This window comes from Larimichthys crocea, chromosome IX (genome assembly GCF_000972845.2).
Source record: "Larimichthys crocea isolate SSNF chromosome IX, L_crocea_2.0, whole genome shotgun sequence".
Lineage (NCBI taxonomy): Eukaryota > Metazoa > Chordata > Actinopteri > Sciaenidae > Larimichthys > Larimichthys crocea.
The window spans coordinates 4,783,575-4,802,506 of NC_040019.1; the positions used below are offsets into that span (position 1 = coordinate 4,783,575).

The 18,932-nt window shown below is 40.7% G+C and overlaps 1 protein-coding gene across 1 annotated transcript; it reads right to left on the reverse strand.

Annotated features, from left to right (window-relative positions):
• Positions 1-1,083: 1,083 nt before the first annotated feature.
• On the reverse strand, positions 1,084-15,803 carry thbs4b (thrombospondin 4b). Its single transcript, XM_010735294.3, has 22 exons — positions 15,464-15,803; positions 11,798-11,995; positions 11,396-11,646; positions 11,182-11,284; positions 10,941-11,023; positions 10,775-10,826; positions 10,501-10,652; positions 9,036-9,173; positions 7,962-8,039; positions 7,693-7,845; positions 7,486-7,590; positions 7,278-7,385; positions 6,032-6,191; positions 5,205-5,323; positions 4,997-5,049; positions 4,706-4,899; positions 3,854-4,032; positions 3,325-3,373; positions 3,038-3,234; positions 2,718-2,890; positions 2,125-2,264; positions 1,084-1,832 (listed from the first exon to the last, which is right to left on the reverse strand). The coding sequence occupies exons 1-22, from the start codon at positions 15,540-15,542 to the stop codon at positions 1,774-1,776; spliced, it is 2,823 nt and encodes a 940-aa protein (XP_010733596.1). The 5' UTR covers positions 15,543-15,803; the 3' UTR covers positions 1,084-1,773.
• Between the last annotated feature and the right edge of the window lie 3,129 nt (positions 15,804-18,932).

Below are 18,932 nucleotides of genomic sequence, written 5' to 3' on the forward strand. Positions count from 1 at the left end.
TCAAATATAAAACAATCAATACCATCTCTTATGAATTGTTATCTAACCGTGCATGTGTCCAGAGATGCTTCAGACTGTGTTATCTCCAAAACATTGTATTGTTACGGCTTTTGTGTTGGTTTCTTTTGTTTGAACGGTCTGATAAGGCCCTTTAGGAGTTGCTTTTATTCTCACAGCACTGCAGATTGCTGCTGTGGAATACCAGGTGCGGGGTCAATGCTTGTTCATTCGTGTTTGGATAAAAATAGCTTGTTGAGTGGTGGCAGCACCTTGTCTAATCGTCTGCTTTTATGCAAATGAAGTTTTACAAAGTTTAGGCAAACTCTGGATAAAAAACAGCAGCACCAACATAGATCTTAAACCAATCAATCAATCAATCAATCAATCAATCAATCAGTAAATTAATTAATAAAATTCTTCCTTCAGTCTGAAAACAAAGCAGGAAAGATCTATAATAATTTAGTAAAAAGTTGCTACTGGTTGTTACAGGTTAGATTTCTTAATTTAGTAATATTCCCAACAGACAAAATATTATGCCCTGTTCTATTATTGCATTTATCAATCACATTTTATTATTTTCCAATTAACATAATAGCACTTTTGGCAAAAATCAAGCCACACTTACAGGTGAGTCATTTAACTTCTTATATAATAAAAATAAAAATCTTACCTCTTTGAGTTGCAGATAAATCACAGCTCTATTATCTACCAACTAACACACCAGCTCAGTTAATGAATGCATACATACTTGATAAAAGCATGATGTTATGCAGCCTCTTCTTTTCTATTTTAAAGCCTAAAAAAACACTCCAAGCTGTCTCTTTTCTGGAGGACTCCCTGCCTGGAGTAAAGTCCAGAGCTTTTCTATTTATCTCAGCTGCTAATCAGGGAGAACAATGTTCTTATTCGGAGGTATTTCCTGCTCGAGTAAAACAGTGCTCTTTGTTTCACGAGTATTAGCATCTGAGTTGGAGATTGTTCAAAAGCTTTTGTGCATTTTGTGGTTCTTTTGTATTGGCACGTTTAAACAAATATATAAAAAAAAGAGTATTACGTTTTAAATCAACACCAACATGAATTTCATCATATTTTAAAGCCCTTTATTTTGTCCAGGTTCACAGCTACACATGTGTGGAATGACCAAGATCTTAAGGACCGAATGATGGAAAGAGGAAACAGGGTTACACTGAGCTTTCAGTTAATCTACAGTAAGTAAGACAAGGCACAGTCTGGAAAACGAGTCATACAAAAACGTGGTCTGTTCATCTTGTACACCATGTTGATGGTTGAAGAAATGCAACCAGTTTATGAACATCAGTATGAGGTTGATCCAAAGCAGTCTGAGCATGTTTAGAATAATACACATGAGCTAAAAAAAAAAATGTATTGAGTGCAAAATACCGTTTTTATCTTGATGATGTGCTAAAACTAAATGTATTGATGATCCTGAAATGATGAATATTAGCCATATGTCATGTCATGTTGCATCATGTTCAGTCAAAAAACATTATAACTTAGAATATTTAGCGTAATCAGCTAGTCTTTAAGAGACAATTAAACTGGAAGAAGAAACACACACGATAAATGCACATACAGTACAAATCTTGCGGTCATATATGCACAGAAACTGTACACATCAATACACAGACACACAAACACACACACACTCTCTCACACACACACTTGTGCACCCACACACACACACACACACACACACACACACACACATAGAAGCATTCCTTGGAGATCTGCTGTCATATTCTTGTCTCAGCTTTAGAGTGAGTCAACGCCGTGCTGAGTGCTGAACTCCTGGAAATCCTCTGGGATGGTGTCTGCGGGGGGAAGTGAGAAGTGAGGTATCATGAGGCAAGGTCAGAATCTACAAGAAAGTGAGGACAAACTAATTTCCTATTCACAGCCGAGGTTTTGTTTATGCAACGCGATAGAAAAGTACTAATACTGTCCCACTTTTCAGACACAAGTTAGGAAGGACATTAGGAAGATTTGTTATGTATCAAAAACAAACTGCTCTCCAAATAGCACAAATACAAGTCAAGTGTGACCCAGCATATCATCACAGCAATAAAAAATGAAATACGTGAATTGTTTTTAGTGTGTCCTTACCATTGCAACGGTATTTCAAATTGGACCAGATGATATTTTCTTGAGAGAAACAGAAGACACCAAGTCGCCCTCCTCTCATCGTGGTGTCAATAGTCACGCCCGAGTCTGCAACCAGCTCAGTTCCCTCATAAAATCGTGCCCTAGACAAAACACAAGAAGGGATTTAATCTATGTTGTGTCTTCCGTGTTTACCATTTTGGGAAATAAGATTAAAAAAAAGATCAATGCCACTGTAATTTCTGTAAATATGTAGCTGGAGCCAGTTAGCTTAGCATAGCAAAATGAATGGAAACAGTAAAACAGCTACCGTGGCTCTGTGGAAAGGTATTGCCTAACATAAATCTAAATGTATCTAATTAAAAAAAATGCTATTTGGTTTGTTAAAATTGAAACAAAGATTAGATTAAGCTAGCTGTTTCCCCCTTTTTCAGTCTTTATGCTAAGCTATGCTAAGCTATGCTAAGCTATGCTGTTGGCACATATTGAACAGACATATATGAGTGTGGTATCAATCTACTCGTCTTACTCTTGGCAAGAATCTGCCATGTTCAAGTATTCCTTTATTGATATGTAGACAGCAGTTTTTGTCGTACCTGATGTATCCAACCTGTGGGCGGTGCTGCAGGTACCAACGGTAGGACACCTTGTCCTTCCAGCCTACATTTCTTGGGTCTTTCCACAGCAGACGAACCTGGTCGTTGGTGTCTCCCGTGTGCCACAGTGAATTTCTCAAGTGCTCCCCGGGGCCTGATCGAGACTTCACAGCCTGCCAAACAGCAACAGAGGGACAGAGGGATGTGTCGGGGGATGTGGAAGCAGACAGGCAAGAGAAAAGCAGAAATGTGGAAAAAATATGTCAAGAGACCAAAGAGAGTATGAATGTGCTGCTGGGGATTTGTGACCTTACTCTTACCTTAAGCTGGATGCCAGGCTCGGCCACAGCTCTGAAGGGTGTTGCCTGCCAGTAAGTCTGCTCAGTCTGCTTCCACATCACCACGTAGAAGGAGGATGAGTCCTGGTAGCCGAAAATGAAGCCAGCGTAGTCGTCATCAGTCACTGTATTTACGTGAAACGTGCCCTCAAAGTCCACTCCACTGAAAGCAGTGTAACCTGACAACAGAAAGTCATCGTCACTATATTATTGATGGGCTTTCTTGGAGGACATCGTGTATTTTTAGTGACTGACATTCAACGTCTTACCAACAGCGAGTCCTGGGTCACTGTTCATGGTTTGAACAATTTCCATTCCCTGCGTAAGAGAGAGTGGTTAATAAGGAATTCTGCACTTTGATGCCTTAATTTGAGACTTGTTTGTACATAGTTATTAGCAATGGATTAAACCTGCAATAACTGGCTTTTTTTGCCATTTTGCCACTAACTTGATATGGTGAACTTGTTAGCAAGCAATTGCTTATTTACACATCCAGAAGAGCAACATTATCATTCATTTGGAAGGGTGCCACTGGCCATCTGGTGAATCTAAGTCCAATATTCACTGTGTTTTAGTTCTGTTTTTGGTCTAGCAACTCTTGAGGGAAATATCTGGCACTAGCAATTCTCAGACAGTTGCTAACTGTGCCTGCCTGCTGTTTGGTTCTGAGCAGGTAGTGTTCAGTGACTTTTTAGAGCTTCTTCACTAAAAAACAGCTGCCTCTCAAGGCCAAAAACACATGAAAAGACACCTAATCAATGAGCTAAAACTCCTCTGTATAGCACTCAGTAATCTCACCTGGTTCAAAACAACCCAGTTAGGGTCAATCTGGGCGTCACCCTCAGGGTCCAGCACCACCGTCTGATAGGCCCTGAAGTCAGTCAAGGTAACCTCAGCATTTTCAGGGCAGTTGTCGATCCTGTCAATCACTTTATCCTGGTCAAAGTCAGACTCACATATGTCTCCAACTCCATCATCTGGGAGAACAGAGGGAAGATTTAGATTCTTTTAGGGGGAAAAATTGTTTCATGATCAAAGCACCTACATTTATTAAAAGTAAGTTTTTGATTGCAGACGCTAGAATAGATCGTGTTGTGTATGCCAAGCAGTCCTCTCCTTTCATTCCTTTGAAAAACAGCGTGCTTTCTGCCTTGTCACAATGAGGAGATTTTAGTCTGGCTTCCACAAAAATGTCAGAAAGGCCTGCCTCCAAAGAAAATTGATGTCATTTTTTAAAAAGCTCCAGAGCTGCAAGGCTGAATATAAAACATCCCGAATATGCTGCCAAAGAGCAAAAAAACAAACAAACAAACAAAACAAAAAAAAACGTCTTTTCTTTGGGGAATATTGACATTTTCTTTTAGCAAAGTAACAAGAACGTGTGTTGCAATTTGTTTAATTTTGATTGATTGTACTGAAGTTCACTCTTGTCTGCACCCTGCTGTGTGAGTTTGCTCTCAGAATTAGAAATGGCTTTGCAGCATCTGCCATGCTGTAGCTTCTCCAGCAAATTTGATGATGTGGATTATTAAATGGAAGCTATAAACTATTAAGAAAGTGAATGATTTCAGCCAAAGATATCAACAATAATATAAAACAAATCTGTTCTGATTGTGAGGTATGTGATGTGTATTTAAGACTAGTTCTCACTGTTGTCGTCCATCTGGTCAGGGTTTGGTACCAGTCGGCAGTTGTCCGGTCCCGGAGGCATAGTGTCAGGGATCCCATCATTGTCGTCGTCATCGTCGCACTCATCACCCACCCCGTCTTTGTCTGTGTCCAACTGGGAGCTATTGATCACGAGTGGGCAGTTATCCTTTGTATCCTGGTGACCGTCGCCATCACTACATGGGGAATGACACAATCACATGACGTAAATCAAGAAGAAGCTGTTTAGATATGTGCAAGAACACAACATAGAAAGTGTGGCAATATTATTACCTATCTTGGTTTGTGTCACAGGAGTCTCCAACCAGGTCATTGTCAACATCAGACTGAAACGAGAGCAGAGAGAATTTTCTCACACATGAAGTACTTAGTAAAAGTATCAATACAACAAGGTGAAAATACCTGAATTTAAAATAATATTTAAATCTATCTATCCATCCATCCATCCTTCCATCCATCCATCCATTTCACTGTGACTGACCTGGTTTGGGTTGGGGATATCGGGGCAGCTGTCGCAGGCGTCTCCCACGCCGTCTCCATCCCGGTCCAACTGGTCTCTGTTTTGGACACGCTGACAGTTGTCCAGAAAATTCTTCAGGCCTTACTCAGCAAATAACAAAGAGGAAAGAAGGTTAGTGTTGTTTAACAGCAGTGAATATAGATCAGTCGTGTGTGATATATACTCAGAGGTGGCAGGTACAGCTGTGCTCCTGTTTCAGCACAGAGAAAATTGACAGTTTCACTCATTTAAGAGGGGTATAACTGAATACTGCTGTTTGATCAACTCATGCTGTTTGGAATTTTACCACTAGGTTGCACTGTTGCATTTTCTATGTAGGCGAACACCAGTTTGACTCCAGATACTGTTTCTTATTCATCGCAGGGAGGCAGCAGCAGCACCACGAATGCGTAAAGGTCAAGCAGCAGCGATAAGGAAAAACTATCTTCTCTCCTGTGGGGCTTTTTGAGGTGTAATCATACTGGTGAATGATCAAAGTTTGTGTTTCGCTCTGAGGGTCAGACTGCTTCTGGCCTTGACTTTTTTTTTTTTGCAGTGCTCTTTCTGATGCCTCACCTGCCTTATAAAAACATCCATACCAGTACACAGCGGTATATTTCCAGGGCATGACTTAGACAGATGTATAGTGTAAAATCTGTCTGCATGAGAGTGTTTCTTGAATAATTTAATATAAGAGCAAGGTGGAGATGTGAAGGAGAGAACAGAATAAGAGCTCATAACAGTCAGCGACTGCCTTCAGTGATGCTGGTTATATAAGCATGAGCGTCATGTGTGTGTTCTCTCCATACCATCTCCGTCCATGTCGTCATCACATGCGTCCCCTTTGCCGTCACCGTCAGTGTCCCTCTGGTCAGGGTTCTCCACCATGCGACAGTTATCACATGCGTCTCCGTGGCTGTCCTTATCGCTGTTCCTCTGGTCCACGTTGGGCTTTAACCAGCAGTTGTCCTGAGACAGACAGAGGACACAAAGGTCTCATTCACAGCACATGGTATTTCTATGATTTGTTTCAATAGACAAGCTTGTGTGTACATGTGTTTGGCTGTCAGAGTCCTCAGATCCTTTACATGACGCACTGTGAAAATACTTCACTGAAAATAAAAGTCCTGCATTCATATTTTTACTAAAGTCAGTGTTGTAGTACTTGAGATGGGTCTTGGTCTCAAGACAACTATTTGAAGGTTACACCCTCGTCTCAGAGTCGATCACATTTTTACTCTTGTTTTTTCTCAGTCTCTGACAAAGAGTACTCAGGATTTAATTACAAGACCGGTCAAGACCACAACTGCAGGGATATTACAAAAAAATGACTCCTGTGCATTGTCTGGTTTCTTTGTTAACATCATTACTGTCAATGGAGGTAAAAATTCATCCTTCACATGCAACAAGTAACTTGGTGTTGACGGGTGATGGATCTTGCTGTGTGCCTCAGAGCTGAAACAAAGCTGCTTAATTCTTTAGATGATCATCAGAAAACTGTTGTTATGATCAGTTAATTGTTTTTTTTCTGAGAGTTAGAGAGAGGGTTGATTCTGTTAATACTGTATGAAGCTACTGTATGAAGCTTAGATCAACACAAAAACCTGAAACAGGAGTAAACAGTTAGTTAGCAGTCCACATTTCCAGCACTTATGATGCTGAGTTACTGAGCTTTGTTAGGCTGAATTTGTTACGTTCAGACTGTTTTTCTCTGATTCAAGTTTTTATTCAAGCTTACTGACAGACATGAGAAAAGAAATCTCAACAAGAAAGTGAATAAATGCACTTCAGCAAAAATCAAAATCAAATTAAACCTTTGAGCCAACATTTTCTGGCTTCTCCGGCTTGTTTATTGTAGCGATGTTCTGCTTTTCTTTGTATTTTATTATTGTAAATTGAGTTTTGGACTGGTGGTTGGACAAAACAAGCAATCTGAAGATGTCACCTTGAAAGTGTGATGTGCATTTTTCACTATTTTCTGACCTTTTACACACTAATCAGTAATGAAAATAATAATTACTTATTACATTTGTTAAAATGTTTCCACCAACCTACCTGCTCGTTTGGTATACCATCACCATCTGCATCATCATCACAGGTGTCTCCTTGTCCATCCCTGTCAGCATCCTCTTGACCAGAGTTAGGAACATAGACGCAGTTATCCTGTGAAGAGATGTTACGGTAAAAGAATGAAAAAGAATAAAAATAACAACGTGTCCATCACAGCAAAGCTGGATTTGTTGTCAGTTTTTACTTTGCTTACCTTTCTACAGTTTATATCTTTGCATTTAAGTTTCTCATCTGGGTATCCATCAATGTCAGTATCCTTCCCACACAGGTATCCATTACCGGCCCAGCCGATTCCACACTGACAAGACAAATGAAACCCTTCAGAAACGCAGACAGCATGCGGATGGAGTTGTGAGTGTGTGATTTAAAAAAGAAAAGAAAAAGAAGAGTGGCATCCTACCTGACAAGTAATGGACCCATCCCGCTCTAAAATGCACTGGGCGTTGATGTCACAGGGGTTGGTCAGACTGTTGCCGCAGCTGAGCTCTGGCTTGCAGCCCTTCACCTGATCTCCTGTGAAACCTGTCTTACAGCTGCCGCAGTGGTAAGAGCCCTGTGAAGGAATGAGGACATTTGGTTTTCCTTTGGACAGCTATTGTAAAACCACACAAGTGAATGAATTGTCCTGAGAGAGGCATGCGTAGTGTTCAGTTCACAGAGTTGCGTTACCATAGAGTTGTGACACATTGAGTTTGCAGTGCAGCCTCCGTTGTTAGGTCCTTTGCATTCATCGATGTCGTCACACACCTGAATTGAGGAAAATGTACAATTTTGAGGTATTGATTTACTTGAGTATTTCCATTTTCTGTTACTTTATGCTTCTACTCTAATTTATTTCAACTTATAATGTGCTGCACTGTACTTCTTACTGCACGGTCACAGCTTTAATTCCTAGTTTCTTATGATAAGCTTGTAATATGCAACAATTTGCCAAAGACTTGCTCCCAACCTTCTTGGCCTGTGAACCCTTAGAGAATTTAGTTAGTCGTGTTTCAGATGTTTATAAGTTATTAGCAGTATCTTCAAAGAGATATTTGCTCTTCAAATTTCTCACATGGTTTCATTTTAAATTTCAAAGCATTCGAGAAAAAATCCCAAAAAATCAGCACAGGGTTTGTTTTTCTTTCTTTACTCTCCTAATAATTATATCAGGACCTTTCAGATTTGTTTTGTGACCCATTAGAGAGGCTCAACCCCTAGATTGGGAACCATTGAACTAAACAAACAAATTGTACATCGAGTAGTTAGGAAACAAGCTCCATCTCAACCAGCTACCAGACTAAAATACTGCTACACATTGAAGCATCAATCCTAAATTCATATACAACAATTTACTCAGGGGCTTTTTTTTTATTTTTTATGGAATGATATAATTGTGTGTTTAGTAGAGATCTTAAGTACTTTTTAACTACCCAGTATTTAAATAAATGCTCACATATTACAGCATGTATAATCAACATTTACTTTGTAATTATCTTAAAAAGGGGATAAACAAAGGACTTTAATTTAGAACCATCATATGGAAACTACAGTGAAACAATGAGTAAACAACAACTATATTTTAAGTCCACATTTTTGCCTCCCCTTATTCCATACCTTCTTCACCTTTTCCTTTGTACTTGTCTTGGTAAAAGTAATCAGTGAATATTTTATCAATAAACTGAGGACTGTCTTTTTTATATTGTAGTCTTTGTGTTAAAAGTGTTTGTGTCCTCCATATGTCTTCCACTTTTTTTATTTTACCTGTTTGTTGGTCTGTGCGAACAAAACGCCCACACCCTCTACGGCCATGCCGGTGTAGCCTAGCGGACAGGTGTCGCAGCGATAACCCGGGGCCGTGTTCACACACTTCACTCCAGGGAAGCATGGGTTAAACTGGCACTGCAGAAAGAAGGATGAGAGCTGTGTTGAAGCTGCAAAATATGTGGATGTACGTATATCTCGCGGGGCTTCTCCACGAAAACCTTTTAGATTTGATGACAGTTTTGCTCATGCAAAAAGGAGAATGCTGAAGGGGCCAGTCCTTAAAAAAAGGAGGTCAGCGCAAATATGAAAAGACAGACACGCACGCACGCACGCACACACACACACACACACACACAAACACACACAGCCTTGTACTTCTGTCCTCAGACTCATGAGGATCAGTCATGCCTTAACCTTGACTGAGAATTTGACCTTTACCTGTGGTTTTCATTGCTAAATCTCATGATATCATATTAGCTTCTGTGAAGTGCCTTTAGACGCTGTGGGCCAATGTGATGATTCCATTGGCAGATTTTTTTTCTAATGCCCAAAACACCTGCTGAGACCTGTGCATATCATGTCTCATAGTTTTCTTTTGGGTGAAAAAGACCCTGCTCTAATTTCTTAAAACGACTTCAAGTCATGTCACGCTACTCAGAACTTAGACACCCCACAGTCCAAATATGACTTTTATATGTATTTGATGACGTTAAGACTTATAGTACTGTAGTACTACTTCAAACAAAGACCACCAACGAGGGTGACACGGTGGCCTAATGGTTACAATGTTATTCTCCTTCTGTTTCACCTCATTTCCTGCCAACTCCCTGCTGCCTACATATACACCATCCAAAACAAACTAAAGAGCCACTTTACAGGTTTGTCTACATAGTGGCAGAATTTGTGTGTGGAAATAGAGCAACAGCCGCAGACCAACACTTACCTCATGGGGATTGAACAAAATTTGCACATTACCCACCCTCGCATTACATGACTATTTACCTCCTTTAGGCATAAAATTGGGGAGATGGGCAAAATATTGGCTGTTGGACCTCTACTACAGTAATTTTTTCTAAATTGTATGTGTGATATAATGTAAGTGACGATAAATTCATGGACAGTTTGTCACAAGATGCTTATTTGATAAATGAAGACATTCCTTCTTGAGGCATTCCTTCAGTTTACATCGGAGGTAAGAGTAGATTTAACAATATGTTAGTTCGTAATCGAAACCAAAATATGAACATGCTGTACATGTTTTTTTTTTTTTTTGTCTTTATAGGCCAACTCTTCGCCTACCTGTAACTATAATTATAACTATAAACTCAAGTTCTCGCCTTAAAATAGAACAATTGAGGTTGGGACAGGTGGCCACACTTTGTAATTGTAATAATTCTCACAAGAAAAGAAGTAGAGAAACACACACACACACACACACACACACACACACACTGAGTCTTACTTCATCCACGTCATCACAGTTGAAACCATCACCGGTGTAGCCATCAGGACACGGTCCACACTCGACACCATCTGCTGTCTCTATGCACATATCGGTTCGGAAACAGACTCCAGGGCCACACCTTTGTTTCACTATCTCAGTACCACCCAGACCTTTAGATATATATAAAAAAACATTTAATTCATCATCTACAACTTTATTTTGCTTGTTAAACAATCTGAAAATTAAGCGTCACATTTACTGCTGAGTGATGTGACTGTTATTGGCATCTTACCGCAGGCCTGACACTCTGAGATGGTGTTTCTGAGAAATGAGGTCTCTTTGACCTGTAAAAGGTGAAACATCAACAAGTTTATATAGAGCCGTGCGAGCTGTCTCGGAGGTCAGGGGTGAGGAAGCAGGGATTAAGTTGCCCCAGAGGGACTGTTAGTGATAGTTACCTGCTGAATTAGGACATCTTTCAGCTCATTTATCACCTTTGTTAACTCCAACATTTGATTGGACAGCTGCTTCGTGTTGACCCCTAAGACAAAGGGACTGTTATTTTGTGAAACTGGAGCAGAGTTGGGGGATTCTGCACTCAAGTCACTCTGACAAATATTGACTGTTGTTTTCCTCCTGCTGGGACTGTTATTCTAGGAAACATGTGGCCATCTCTGTGGACCGCAGAAAGGATCTTACCCAGAGTTTGGACGGAGTCTCTTTGTTGGAAATGACAGTCTTGTAATGAAGCAACATTCTCAAATGAGTCCCCAACCACCAGCTTGAGCTCATCTAAACTCTCCTGTTAGAATAAACCAGGTCAAAGTGAAAAGTTAAGCCATTTGGAAACCTCCAGATTCATAATTGGGACACAAACATATTGTATGGAAATACCGTGTAAGTGATGGATCACCTGCTCTCTAGCTTGCATGGTCTTTAGCTCCACAGTACCATAACCTGCTGGCAAACCCTGGAAGGCAGCAGGGAGATCCCTGACCGTCTCCACAAGCCTGCAGTCCAGATGCAGCTCCACCCCGCCTGGCCCTTGCTGCTGCATCCCCTTCAGGTGGAACAACAGTCGGTGTTGTTGGCCGTCTGCCAGCACCAGGTTGTTGAAGGTTACTGAGCTCATCCTCTTGTCACTCCGCAGGTAGCGCAACACAGCTTTGAGAGGAAAAGAGGAAGTGGCAGTAGCAAAGCAGAGATAATAGTGATTAAAAATGTATTTATTGTAAAAAAAGACAAAGGTAAATATATAGAAATATGGATTAGTGCAGCTTTTAACAGTAACACAGACTCTTTTGTGTTCACCTACCTCGATTAAGCTTCCCCATCACGGTGAACTCAAAGTACTTGCTGTTGTCCCTGGGGTTGTACAAGGTAAACACAGAGGTTCCGCTCTTGGGCTGCAACTTGAAGGTGGTTAGGATGAAAGCCTCGTTCACCCCTTGCTCAGCCAGACCCCCCTGTAGCAGGTCTGGCAAGCAATCAGGCGAGGTGAGCAGATCATAGACTGTTGACAGGGATGGGAAAAAGAAAAGTAAAGCACATGAGTAATGGATGATGAGATATGAATATTTACAACCCGCAGCAGTGCTCCAATCCCAGAGTAAACACATCCTGAGTCGACAAGACGGAGATGATGATGTTGACCTAGTGTTTGTTGCTCTTGCGAGATGCTGTGTCAATCAGTCAGCGCAAACTTGGCAGGCAGAGTTGGCTCAGAGGAATCACAAAGATGCTTGAAGAAAATAAAAGCTATGTACTGAGGCAGTTAGAAGTATAGTGTTATTATTATTATTTTGAAGCGTCCGCACCGAGGCGGTTTGGCTGATAATATGTATGTGATTTTTCATTTTCATCCACAAATCCTTTATTGTTCTCACAAACAAGAAGTATTGCAGAATTTAGAGTGAAAACCAGAGAGATGCAGGCTGGTGGTTGGTTAGAGTCTTCCTTTAATACAGTGAATTGGGGGCTGGGTAGGCCACGAGAGGATGTGCAGTGAATCTCTAGTCCGCCATCTGCTCACATCATGAATACACAAGTACCCTGAAAGCAGTCTGCAAGGCCCACTGTCGTGAGGGAGCAAAATTGCTCCCAAATGCTCAGAAAGATTGGCTGTTGTCAGCCAAGATTGCGTAGCATGATCCCCAGATGAGGTATTTTCTTTTTTCTTTTGTCCAGCTCCTCTCGCTCGTGCTTTGTCGAGCACACGGCGTACTTCAGAATTACACGGGGCTTTAAAAATGTGTGCAGTTAAATGTGACTAAGCCAGTGAAAATGCACTATTGTCAACATCACTTTGACCAAAAATGAAATTAATCTTTTGTATTCATGATGACCTGGTGAGTAGCTGCACAAACACATAGATCTCTTCTTGGCTCAGTGTGACTTACTGGACAAAAGTCCAAAAATCAACAAAACAACAAGAGAACAAATAAAACCCAGTCCATGCTTCATGTTTTTCCAGTTACTGTAACACTTTAAAGACACACAGTCCTTGCTGTTCATAAATCTTCTGGACGGAAGGCTTTGTCGGGGTTGGGGTTGTCTTACACCAGAGATCCTGAGAAAGTGCCTCATTTCACCCTCTGATTAACCTCCGATTTCAAGCTTCATAAAACTAGTTCAGCTGAAGGCATAAAGTAATCCAGTGTCTTGTCCTCTCCTTGACACCATGAAAATGTAGCACAGTTAAACATAACTATAAAATACACAAATGGTCATCGTTCTTCATTTTACGACTTAACAAATACACATTTGAGGGCTCGCGTGTTGAAAGCTGTGATTTATTGCGGTGTTATGGTTAGAAGTACCTAGTCCACAATTAGTAATGATGAAGGAATTACCTCAGCATGCAGTTAACATAAACAGTCAAGTCACATGTTTGCAATAGTCATCAGTAACCAACTGAATAGCAAGACACATCATAGGTCATGATGTAAAATAGTGTAAAAATGACATTACTCTCATTTATACTGACAAAGGCCATTTGGAGACAAGTTGGCCACCATATGAACATATCATTAAATAGCTGATAAGTTGAGCTTGTTAACAGTTTTTATTATTTTTATTATAGTTACAGTGCAGCCAAGAGGCAACCTCCATGGTTGGAAAAAGAAGCCTAAAGTTGCAGTTCCTCAAATGGCCACTTGAGGTTGGCTACAGTAAATATAATCCTCCAACTTCACAGCGGAAATAAAAATGTTTACAGTCTGGTACAAAAACAAAAAAATAAACAATTTTAGTCTTTGTAGCTAATTTCTGCATTCATGACAACTTTACTGATGCTGAATTTTTATATAACTCCTGGGCTCAAATTATATTAAGGCTTAAAGTTATGCAGAATTTAGAGCGTGTCTGCGCTGATTTACAGATGGGTGCCATTACAAGCGGCTTGTTTGATCAACCAGGCTTCATTCAGCCCACCCACGATCTACGTCTTTGCCCATTTTTAGATTAGCTGGGAGATGGCAGAGTTCCAAGATGTTGGCAGCCAGAGCCGTCGCATCCTGAGCTGAAAGTAAGTCCAACATTCATTCCCTTTTAGCTCTATTTTGGGTCTCCACCATCTCTTGGGGGAATATATCTGCCTCTTTAGCTGCTAAATGCTCCTTCATGTTCACCAGTTGGTTGTTAACAGTGTCTGCCTGCTGTCCTATCCGAGCTGTTAGTGCTATCCCAGCTAAAAACAGCTGCCTGTTTTCACATTGTCATTTCACTCGTTGTTATTCTAAAAATATAGATTATAGCCACTCAAAGATGTGCTTTGGCCCTGGGCAGGGAGTCTTTGTGCCCAAAATAGAAAGTTGAGTTTCGAATTCCAGTAATCTCAGCCCCCTGTGAAGTCATCCTTGAGACATTAATATTGATCAATAACCCCAATAACCCTTTAAAGAGATAGAATGGCCGTTTTGTTTGACTAAAATCTTACGTACTGCAGCTGTAAATTTGAACACAGTAAATTCCAGTCACGCAGACAATGACCCATTTGCAAAGGAAATGATAGATGATGAACTCCATTAATCTGGACTTGTTTTATACATACATACATCAGGCAGCTATTGCCAAACTGTTGTAGGAATTAATGGCTGTGTGAACGCTACGCCATCAATCACTATAGTGAGTGATTTGTAAGAAGCTGATAAAGTATAAACACCAATACTTCTACATGTCGTCTGCAGCTTCAGTTTGTGTGTGACCTTGAACAAATTTGTGTGTGACTGTGAGTGTGTTTGTCAGAGGGAGAGAGAGAGAGGAGAGTCTGTAAGTATGTGTGACTTGAAGTTCAATATTGCGCCCAGATCATCTCTGATTATTCCCATGTGTGTGACCTAGCCGGGACTTTGTTTGAATTAATACGAGCCAGGAAGCTGAACCTCCTGAGCTGTAATCAAGCAGATCTGGCTGGAACGATATGAAAAGCAGGGTGACTTTACTTTGGCAGAAAGATGGTGGGGTAAAAAAGTCTGTGTACTGTTATTCTTTATCTTTGTCTACCTCATGTCACAATCACAGAAATGTATTCAACTGCCTCATATCTCCTACAACTGACGGGGGTATTTAGCATTTTATTCGTACCTCAGTGAGTATCACATGGCGTGTCTAATCCTTTGTGTTCTTTTGTTCTATTCTCTTTCACAGTGTCTGCTTTGTCCATTATGCATTGAACTCATACATAGTGTGTTAAAATACCCAGTGGTGGAGCGATTAAATCTAATTTTGACAGATAATGAAAATGGAGGATTACATCACAGTATGGATGTCAGAGAAAAAGAGCAGGATTCAAATGAAATCAAACAAATATTTTTTTTTTTTTGTGTATGTGCATGTTTAAACAGCAAACAAAAAGATTTCCATTTTCATCAACAGCAGCAAACACAGCTGTTGCAATTGGTTAACACCAATCAATATGGCACATCAAAATTGTAATCATATTAAAATAATTCAAAATTCAAGCACTTCAAATAACACTCACCCAAAGCCTGGGCTTCCACGTGTAAGCACAGTTTTAATAGCAGCTGCGAGGCCAGAATCAGGGCTGTCCACACACCCATTTTGTCCTTCCAACTGCTTCCAGATCAGCAGTTTCTCTGTAGTGACACAGTGTTTCCCGTATGTCTGCGCCTACTGTGAGTGGTGGGTTTGAGTCCTTGCCTCCTTTTTGAATCACAAGTGAGACAAGACTGTCATGGTAAGCCTAATAGAAGTTGCTTTCTTGTGTGCGCGCGTCTGAATTGTTGCGTGGATGTGAAGATTGCAGGAGTCTTAGTGAGGGAGGAGCATCAGGGCCAGAACCTGCTTTTAAAACCTTCCTCAGACGGCCCCATGCAGAGAAGGAGTGACCTGGGGAAACTCTTTGCATTGGTTCCTACTGGCTGCTACCAATTCCCACTGGCTTTTGAACAAATGTACTGTACATGGGTAACTTCTAATAATGTTTGGCCAGTGAAATCATGTTTCAACTCAAATTGAGCCCTCGGTATTTTTAGACTCTTGAGTTCAAGCTTGGGGTGAATTTCTGCAAATGTGTTTCCCACCTCCAACAATCTGAGTTTTGAGTGTTTCTTTTCCCTTTGGATGAAAGTTTGACTTTCCTTTCAGGGATAAGATGTGACACCTTTCCCACATGCCGTTGTTTCCCGGGGCACACTCAGGAAATGAGTGCTTTGGAGCCCTCGCCTTAACAAGCCGTGCTTACCGGCCAGCAGAGCTTCAGACAGGCTGCTGGCTCACATGGCCTCCAGGTCGTCAGCATGTCTGGCACCACGCGACTTGCCACATTTGGCAGTATGAGGAGGCACAGGTCTTAATGATGTTTGTTTTTCCCTTTCCAACTGCCATTGACCAATAAAAAAGATGAAAAAGATGAATCTGTATTGATGATGTTTGAAAGTCTCAGTGGCTGCAAGATGATGCTTCCACTTGAAAGGATAAACATGAGTATCTATAGCAACAAACAGCAGCAAATGACTCATAGTTTCCATACGTCTACCACAGGTGTTCCTTGCGGTTAGTTTGTATTGCGCTGTGTTGTGCACTGATATGGACTCCATCCAGTCAGGAACAGGACACCCAGAGTTTTATCTGCTCTCATTTGTTTTCAGAATAAACCTTCACAGACGTTCGGGTTCTGGATCACAGAAAGCCCTATAGACCTCCAGAGCTCAATAGACCACATCAGTCTGCTAGAGGACCTGGACTGAGTCACATTCATGGTGCGGTTGATGAGGTCAGACAGTGAGTGCTGCAGCTGGCTCCCCGATAAAACCAAAGCCCAAATGTCTGTGACACCATCTCCGGACTATTTTTATTCATGATACCAATATGACCGTATCCTGAGAGTCTGATATTCATACTCCTAACTCTTACTTTTCCTTATATGGTTGGTTGCAAACAGACACTAAAGATTATGACATTGCTGTAACCACAATTACAACAAAAACTGTACTGTGTTACCAGTAAGTAATGCACTGCTGACCTGATGCAGTGTTTTTTTCCCCTTGCAGCATAGAAAAAGTTTTTTGCGCTCTCATGGGAGGACTGGCAATTCTTTGAACCGGAAAAGAAACAAGACAAATCAGTCAGAATAATAACAGGAAGTATGTGGTACGTTAACTGCAAAAAGCATCTGACTGTAATCCAAGGAAATAAAACATCAATAGCCTACAAATATTGTATTTATTCTCATTGAATCTACCTCTTTTTATGGGGGTATCCAAGTTTCTCCTTCTAATAACTCATTATAAACACATCCTTTACAATAAAGCCATGTGTTTTTTGTTATTCTTCCTCTGGTGGATTATTATAGGATCATTTATCAAGCTTTGGGTGTTTTCTTTTGGATTTTCTGGACAACGGTATGCTGTGCAGAAATGTTTGTATAATTTTACTTATGGACTATATACAGTAGTCACTCACTGTCACAAGTATTTTACTTTTTCTCACTTACATTTTATTCTCTTGGTACGCATAAATAGCCTATTTTACACAAACGGTGCACTTAGAAAATATTTTTTGTCTCCGCAAAACTCACATTTTCTGGCATAATTGAAAAAAGATTTACGGATGTTGACTCAGTGGGGAAAAAGTTTTTATGTCAAAGGAAATACAGTACTAAAGAAAGCAATTACATTCGCCACGAAGAGGTTCGTCTTCACAAGAAGCTCTTTCATAAAACAACTTACATCACAGGGACACGACACAGACTTTTACAACACAGCAAACCACAGCTGGTGGTGGCCATAAGTCTCCTTGCTCCTGCGCTGAGTGCTCAAGTAGTCATTACACTGTGGGATGCAACTTCTTACAAGCTGTGCACTGTCTTACCTGATGGTGTTACGTAACAGCAGCCAGTCGGAAAGTCATAGGAGTCTGATCTAACACCTCGTTAAATTTGCAGCATCTATCAAAACCTCTGCCCCGTCTGGTAGAGGGGACTCACTCCAAACCCCAAAATTACAGCATTAAATTGCCTGAATTTTTTGGTATTAGACAGACTGTAACTCTGAACTCAAGGCAGAGGCTTAATAAATGGACCCACATCCTGCAGCATATTTAGACTGCAAATTCTTGAGCCAAATTGGTATGTCATGGTGGATAAAGCTGTCGAGTTTCCTGGAATCGTTTAACACAGTATGGAGGGCATGAGCACGAATTATACATCAAATGTTAGAGATCCAAAATTAATCAGAAAATTTATTCCGAGCTAATATGGAACAGAAAAAAATTGTTAGAAATGAGGCAGTGCTCATTATAATTGTAGACTGTAATTGAGTCCTTGGCCTTGAGCTACTCAAACCAAATGAACACATAAATGCATATTTGTTAGAGTTGAATGTAATTTTTTTTTCAAGCTTTATTTAATAGAAACAGCTGAAGAGTGACAGGAATGCAAGGAGAGAGAGACGGGGAATGACATGCGGGCAAGAGCCACAGGTCGGAATCGAACCCCTGGCTTCCACAGCAAGGACTGAGCCTTCGCACATGGGGCGGCCAACTGAGCTAAACACCGCCCCAGAGTTGAATGTAAGTTTAACTATTAGTCTGGGTTGTGTAAAAAAAAAAGAAAAAAAAAAAGATTTTTTCTTACCCTCAGAAACCAACCTGGAAAATTACAGGAAACGGATGAAACCATTGCTGTATTTCTTCAATTCCATCTACCTGACCGAATCGCCCGCCTTCACATCTCACTGTGAAATCACTCAAAATGCTTTTAGTTGTGGACACTGTAACATAAACCTGAATGCCCTTCTCGGAAAGAAAACATGGTTATTACACTAGAAGATTGATGATAGGTGCACAAAAGGTATTCTCAGAATAGGAAGAAGGTATCGTTTCTAAAACAACAATGTGGTTCCAGTGTCTCACTACATTTCTCAGTATTATGCAAGGGTACTTAATGAAGGCCCCCGCAAAGCCGCCTGTTGAAGTTGCGGTTGATGGTT

What these genes read in the sequence shown, in the direction of transcription:
- thbs4b (XM_010735294.3), bottom strand. Translation starts at nt 15,542, where the DNA reads ATGGGTGTGTGGACAGCCCTGATTCTGGCCTCGCAGCTGCTATTAAAA. An exon ending in ATGGGTCCATTACTTGTCAG is followed by an intron (nt 7,591 to 7,692) that starts GTAGGATGCCAC and finishes TTGTCTTGTCAG; the next exon opens with TGTGGAATCGGCTGGGCCGG. An exon ending in ATATCCCCAACCCAAACCAG is followed by an intron (nt 5,050 to 5,204) that starts GTCAGTCACAGT and finishes CTCTCGTTTCAG; the next exon opens with TCTGATGTTGACAATGACCT.